Source organism: Suricata suricatta, chromosome 8 (genome assembly GCF_006229205.1).
Source record: "Suricata suricatta isolate VVHF042 chromosome 8, meerkat_22Aug2017_6uvM2_HiC, whole genome shotgun sequence".
Lineage (NCBI taxonomy): Eukaryota > Metazoa > Chordata > Mammalia > Carnivora > Herpestidae > Suricata > Suricata suricatta.
The window spans coordinates 124862697-124870018 of record NC_043707.1 but is presented as its reverse complement, the minus strand read 5'-3'; the positions used below and the strand labels follow the sequence as shown (position 1 = coordinate 124870018).

At 49.6% G+C, this 7322-nt stretch overlaps 1 protein-coding gene across 1 annotated transcript in view; it reads right to left on the bottom strand.

Moving 5' to 3' along the window:
• The window catches only part of ASAP3 (ArfGAP with SH3 domain, ankyrin repeat and PH domain 3), a 45240-nt gene that overhangs the window by 16578 nt on the left and 21340 nt on the right, over positions 1-7322 (bottom strand). Inside the window, 2 exon segments of the mRNA XM_029945877.1 lie at positions 1661-1842; positions 1948-2020. Coding sequence (XP_029801737.1) covers positions 1661-1842; positions 1948-2020 — 255 coding nt within the window.

The following is a 7322-nucleotide window of genomic DNA, read 5'->3' as shown; positions in this document are numbered from 1 at the left end:
ATTTGGCAATCCAAATTGCCTGTCTGATATTTTAGTTCACCTTTCAAAGTACAGCTTGGACCTCCCCTCCTCCAGGGAGCCTTCCTGATTGCTCCTACACATGGTCTAGGCTGACCTTCTCTTTTCTGAACCATGGCAGGCTCTGACCCTAATGGCTGGGTTCTTGAGCTTGTGCCAAGCTGCTGGTAATGTTTGGTGTCTTCCCACATCTCAGCACCTGTCTCGCCCACTGACTATGGCTCTCTAAGGCACAGCTTTTTTCCTGTTTCACCAGCCCCTAGTATAATGCCCACCACAGAGCAGACCCTCAGGAAAGCCTAGTTTCACCAAAACAGCAGGAGGAGAGATCAAAACAAAAGAGGTGACTAATTCAGGGGCTCCTGGGTGGCTCAGTCAGTTAAGCATCTGACTTGGGCTCAGGTCATGATCTCGCGGTTTGTGAGTTCAAGCCCCGCTTGGGCTCTGTGCTGACAGCTCAGAGTCTGGAGCCTTCTTCGGATTCTTTGTCTCCCCCACTCTCTGCCCCTCCCCTGCTCATGCTCTGTCTCTCTCTGTCTCTCAGTAATAAATAAAAACGTTTAAAATTTTTGAAAAAAAAAGAGGTCACTAATTCAGTTGAGCTCAAACACTAAAGCCCTACATACAGGACAGTGTGAGAGGTGGTGCTATGCAGAGGGATACAATAATGACAGATGGCAATATTATCTATCACTTACTGAGCGCTTACTCCAGGGTAGGCGCTTAATTTGCATAAGCCTCACTGTAACTCTGTGAGGTGGGTGCCATTATTAGCACAGTTTTACAGAAGGTGCCCAGACAGACTGAGTGACGTGGTCAGGGTCACACACCCGGAGAGCGGCAGAGCAGCGTCTGAGTCTAAGCCTCAGGTCTGGGTGCTCAACTGCCGAGCAAACTGCCTCTTCAAAAATGATGCAGCCAGGGACGGGGCAAGGGAGGGACTGGAGCCACGAAAGCCAGTCCCAAAGCCACGGAGCCTGGAGGGCGATGGGCTTTCTGGAGTTGCTACGGCCACGCTTGAGTTCAGACACTGGAGCCAGACAACCTGGGTTCAAATCCAGCTACATGAACTCAGGCAAGTTGCTTAACCTCGTGAGCCCGTAAAGTAGGGAAAACAGTAAAACCGAACCCACAGAGCTGTGCTCCAGGACTTGATGAGTTAATCCATGTAAGGCACCGAGAGCTGTGCCTATTCAGGGGACCACGTGCAGGAGCCACAAGGCTGATGGAGGGCAGGTGGTTCCCAAGCTTTGTGGACACAGCATATGCAGTTGGGAAAGCAGAGGACAAAGAGGGTTAAGCGGAGACAGCGGCACAAAGACAGGAATGCCAGGGTCTGCCCTCCCTTCTCCTGAGCCTCCTCCAGGAAGCCCTCTCTTTGTGGGGCTCTTCCCCTCTGTGAGCCCCATGTGCTGCTGGGTACTCACCACTGAAGAGAAAAAGGAGGGCAGGGTCAGAGGGAAGGCAAGAAAGACGTGGGGAAAAAGTCAGAGAAGAAGAACACAAATGGTAGGTCAGAACTGGAAAGGGAATTGGGTCCTCAGTCAAGGTCCAGGGAGACTGGAGGTCAAAGGCAGCCCCAGAGAAGGGTGGAAACTTTCTCAGTCAGGTTCTTAAGCCCACTTGATTTGCCCTGAGCCTAGGCTAAGGGCTGGGTGAGAAAGGAACAGGGCCTCACCAGGTTCTTGAAAAGTGCAGCCACCTCGCGGGTGAACACGGCCAAGTTCAGGAAGCCGGTGGACAGCTCATGACTGTTTTGGGACAAGTGGCTGTTGCCCAAGGACTCTACAGCCTCTCGGTACTGCTCCTCATTCTCCACGTGGCCTGTGGAGATAGCGAAAGGGAGGGTTAGCTCGATGCTGGGCCGGGGCAGGGCAGGGGCTAGGCCAGGGTCCTCGGCCACGCTGGGCATCAGGCAGGCTCACTCACCAAGGCCGGAGCTGTGGATTGCCCGCACAGCTTTCTTTATTCTCTGCAGGATGGCCTGGTCTCCTTCTAGGATCTGGAAGCAAATGTGGATGGAGTTCAGGGATGCCTAGCTGGGAGAAGGACCTGACTCCATGATCCCACCCTCGAAACGCAGGTATAAAGTTTCTTCCCCAGGGTCCCCCTGCACCCCCAGCAAACATAACTAGACCCCACCCAAACCACATAGGAAACAGATCAGTCACTCCACCCCAGGAAGACCACAGACTTTTCTCCCCAACTCCAGTGTGGGCCAAGTAGACACAGCGATTCCAAGGCATGTGGCGTAGTGGGGGAGAGCCAGACCTGGGTTCGAATCCTGACTCTGGCACGACCTAGTGTGTCAATCTAGACAAGTCTGTTAACTTCTCTGAGCCTTGGGCACCTTGTCTGCAAAATGGAGACACTGGAGTTGCTGAGCGAATGAATGGTTTTACGAATATATACAAAGCGCTTGGGGCACCCAGGTGGCTCAGCTGGTTAAGCATCTGACTCTTGATTTCAGCTCAGGTCATGATCTTATGGTTCATGGGATCAAGTCCCCCATCGGGCTCTGTGCTGTACACGTAAAATGTTTAGCAAAACACCAGAGGAGAGAATGTGGACATCTCTGCTTCCTCGAAGACAAATACCGGGCTCAGGAAGCAGAAGGGGCCATACTCAACCCTGAATGGAAAAGAATTTGTGGGGCAACATCAAACAACCTCTGTGGGCTACAGAACGAACGGCAGACTGTGGGGAAGGCCAGGGGAGGTGACGGTGAGCAGCAGGACTCACGTGCCCTAGGGGGGCTCGGCACAGATCGAAACCTCCCAGACACACTCTCTTTCAGTGGGGTACAGAAGCCCCAACCCCATGGAGCCCTTATGAAATGCTTAAGTTAAGCTGGAAATTATAGACTGTTGGGGCTGAAAAGGGCTGACAGAACCACAGATGAGGAAGCTGAGGCCAAGAGAGCGGGGGGCCTTGCCTGGAGTCCAGCAGTGGGGCAGGAGCAGAGCTGGGCTTCCGGGGGCTGCTCCAGTGCCGTGCTTTACCTCCACACCCAACCACATGTCCCAGCCCTACCTATTTTGTCCCGTGACCAAAAAGGAATCAGTTTATTTTCAGAGAATCACTTTCACTGTGACCAGACTTAGCAAACCCATTTGGAATGGTATCTCCGAAGATTCTAAATGATACTCACAGGAGGACATACACTGGGCCAACCTCAGGGTCAGTGTGGAGTGTTCTCCGAAGCCCTTGGCATGTAGGGAGCCTCTGGAGGGAGAGGGGTCTGGTTCTAAGCTTAGCTCCATGCCCAGGTGCTGTGTGACCTGGAGCAAGTTGCTAAGTTGCTCTGAGCTTCCTGAGTAGCTACCTGTACAAGGGAGGGAGTAATGCCTCCCTCCCAGGGCTGGTATACATATGAGATGGTGCACATACAGGGTGGGGGCTGAGCACAGAGCATGTCCTCAAAGAACCAACAGTGCGTACGATCATTATCAGCGGTGCTCCTGAGGCTAGACGGGTCCGTCAGATCTGAGCACTTTTCTTCGGGGGACTAGAAAGCTAACATTCTCCTCCTTGAGCATGAATTTCACATGTGGGACCAGTGGGAGGCCCATCCCAGGGATGAAGAAAAACATCAAAGATTTAGGGAGATGGGGGAGAGGAGGCCATATCTGAATCAGCTTGGGGAAACAAAGACAGGAGGGGAGAACGCGGACATCACTATAGTTCCCGATGACCTAGATGAGGAAACACACATTCGCCAAGGCCCTTGATCCCCACCTCGGGACCTGAAAGGGAAAGCTAAGAGATGACTAACTTAAGGAGCTGTGATTTTACTCCAAAAGACAGTGTAGCTTAAAGATATGAACACATTCCAAAGAGATTTAGAAAACTCCCTAGAAGGCAGGTGATGTGCTTAGCATACAGAAAATGCCCAATAATTGTTTACCTAAATGGATGATGTTTTGCAAAGTCCTGGGACATGATACTTATCAAGTCTGCGTCCATGATCAAGTCTGCGTCCCTGATACTTTTCGATGACTCTGCCCATCCCATGACGTGTATTCTCTGAAAACTGCCCGTCTCCCCTCTAGTGGTGGGCCCTTGTCACCTTGTTTTAGCCACAGGTGACTGGACCAGGGTGGACACCTGACCCAAGCTGGCCCAATCAGCTTCTCTCTCTGGGGAATTTGGAATCAGGAAGTCAGCTCATTGATCTGAAGTACTTAGCTGAGATACCTTTCCCACCGTGTGCGAGGAGAAAAGAACAAAGCAGACGTACAGAAAGAAGCAACTGAGATGCACGCAGCCACTGACAAGCACAGGAAAAATGCTGCTCTGATTTCTGGCACCTCTCCAGACCTCGCACCCTGAGAGGCTCCGCCACACTTCCTGTCCTTGGGTCTTCGTGAGATATCCCCGAATCCACCCAGCAAATCCCCCTTAGTGCTTAAGCTGACTCGAGAGGACCTCTCTTCCCTGCGGTGTGACCAGGACCGCTGGCTGGCTCCCGGTGTCCCCTCCCTCTTCTTCCTTAGCAAAGAGAACCCTGACTTCAGACAGCCACTCGGCCACTCACCATAGAGACTACATCTCCCAGCCTACCTTGCAGGTGAATATGGTCATACGACGAAGTGCTGACCTTTGTAATATAATGAATATTTCATATGTTAGTTTCCAGAAAATATTCTTAAAAGGAAGGAGGAGGGGGAGCGCCTGAAGGGGCTCAGTTGGTTGAGTGTCTGACCCTTGATTTTGGCCCAGGTCACGATCCCAGGGTTGTGGGATTGAGTCCCACATCGGACTCTGTGCTGAGAGCAGAGAGCCTGCCTGAGACTCTCTCTCTCCCTCTCTCTCTGCCCCTCCCCCCCTTCCTCTCTCTCAAAATGAATAAATTTTAAAAAGGGAGGGAGGGACTACACACCTATTAAAATGGCCAAAATCTAAAACAGTGACAACACCAAATGCTGGTGAGGATGTGGAGCTCTCATACTCTGCTGGTGGGAAGGCGAAACAGTGCAGCCACTTTGGTAGACAGCTTGGCAGTTTGTTAAGACTAAACATACTCTTCCCATTTGATCCCGCAACTGCACTCCTCGGTATTTACCCGGATGAGCTACAAGCCTATTTCCACATAAAACCTTGCGCAGGGATGTTTATAGCAGCTTCGTTCGTAATGGCTAAAACTTGGGAGACAATGGAATATTATTTAGCATTAAAAAGAAGGGAGCTCTCAAGTGACAAAGGATACACAAGAACCTTAAATGTATATTTCTGGCTGGCTCGGTTGGTGGAGCATGTGACTGTTGATGTCAGGGTTGTGAGTTCAAGCCCCGGGACGGGTGTGGAGATTACCTAAAAACAAAATCTTTTAAAAAAGATGCATATGACTGAGTGAAAGCCAATCTGAAAAGGTTGCATATTGTCTGATTCCAACTATGGGACGTTCTGGAGGAGGCAAAAGTGTGAAAATGATAAAAAGATCAGGGGTTGCCAGAGGAGAAAGGGATAAACAGGGGAAGCACAACAGATTTTTAGAGCAGTGAAACTATTCTCCATGATACCGCTAGTGGACACGTGTCACTACACATTTGTCAAAACTCATACAATGTACAAAACTGAGAGTGAACCTTAATATAAACGATGGATTTGGGGTGATAATGACGTGTCAAGGTAGGCTCACCGATTATTACAAATATGCCATTCTGGTGCGGGACAGTGATAGTGTGGGACGTTATTTGTGGAGTGGAAAGTGTATAGGAACTCTGTATTTTCCATTCAATTTTGCTGTGAAGCTAACAGTGCTCTAAAAAATAAAGTATTTTTTAAAATGTTTTTAGTTTATTTTTGAGAGACAGAGAGAGAGAGCGTGAGCAGGGGAGGGGCAGAGAGAGAGGGAGATAAAATCTGAAGCAGGCTCCTGGCTCTGAGCTGTCAGCACAGAGCCCAACGCGGGGCTCAAACCCATGAACCGCGAGATCATGACCTGAGCCAAAGCCGGACACTTAGCCGACTGAGCCACCTAGGCGCCCCAAGTATTATTTTTTTAAACAAAGGAGGGAATAAAAGAAAATAATAAAAGGAAGAGAGGGAGGGGGGCCCTCTATCATAACTTTCTCTTGGCTAGAACGCATTTGTGATGTCTAGAGCTCAGGCAGCCATTTTGGACCATGAGGTAGAAGCCACAGGTTATGGATGGTGGAGCAAGAAAGTAGTAGCTTTGTCCTGGTGATTGGGGAGCCACCCTATCTGTCCTGGACCCCTTATCTGTAGACTTCTTTTAATATGGAAAAGAAATAAATGTCTATCTTGTTTTAGCCACGTTATGTCAGGTATTTTGTCATTTGTGACTAAAGTGAGCTCTACCTGGTACAGTAGGCAAATCACCCTAATGACTAACAAATGGTCACTTGATGCCCTTGTCAGACATATCTCAGGAAATGGCTTCCTGGCAAGATACCATTTCTGTCCCTACTGTTCTTAGCAACCAACCTTCACATTCATTCATTCATTCATTCATTCCCTCACTAAACTAGTCACCGATGCCTGCTATGCGTGCACACTCTGTAAAAGACACAGACTCAGCTCCTGGGGACATCACCATCTAAGGGGAGAAAGAGCCAACTAAACAGATACCTGTGATTGCGGCTGTCCTGGGAGGTGGACAAGGCACCCGGGAGCCCAGGGGAAGCAGAGCTGTGTCTGCTTAGAGGAAGAGAGAAAGCCTTAAGCTGTGATGCTTGACCGGGGCTGAGGGGCAGGCAGAAAAGAGACTAAGACTGCACTGTGAGGTGCCATGGGGAGTGCCTGGCATAAATGGTAGGACTGCTAGGGCAGGGAGCCTTGCTCTGACAAGAATGGGAAAGGAGGACCATGGTTCATTCATTCATTCATTTACTCATTCATTCATTCCAACAAGTACCTATTTAGCCAGGGATAACCCTTTCCTTCAAGAGGCTCCCAGTCACAAAGCTACGCAGTGCCCCAAGTGGGCACCAAGAGGGGAGAGTTCTAATCACCCTTTTCTCAAGAAAATATCTGAACACCATTCATACTAGGGTATCAATGACTGATAACACCGATGCTCTATGATATAATGGGGCAAAGACTGAAGCTAAAGAAATACAGTTGTGTGTGTTTTTTTTTTAATTTTAATATTTTTATTTTTATTACTTTTTAATAGTTTGTCAAGTTGGTTTCCATATAACATCCAGTGCTCTTCCCCACAAGTGCCCTCCTCCACTACCACCCCTCCGCCTCTCCCTTCAACCCTCGGTTCCAGTTCTGCTTTCAGTATTCGATAGTCCCTCAGGTTTTGCATCCCTCTCTCTCCCCAACTCTCTTTC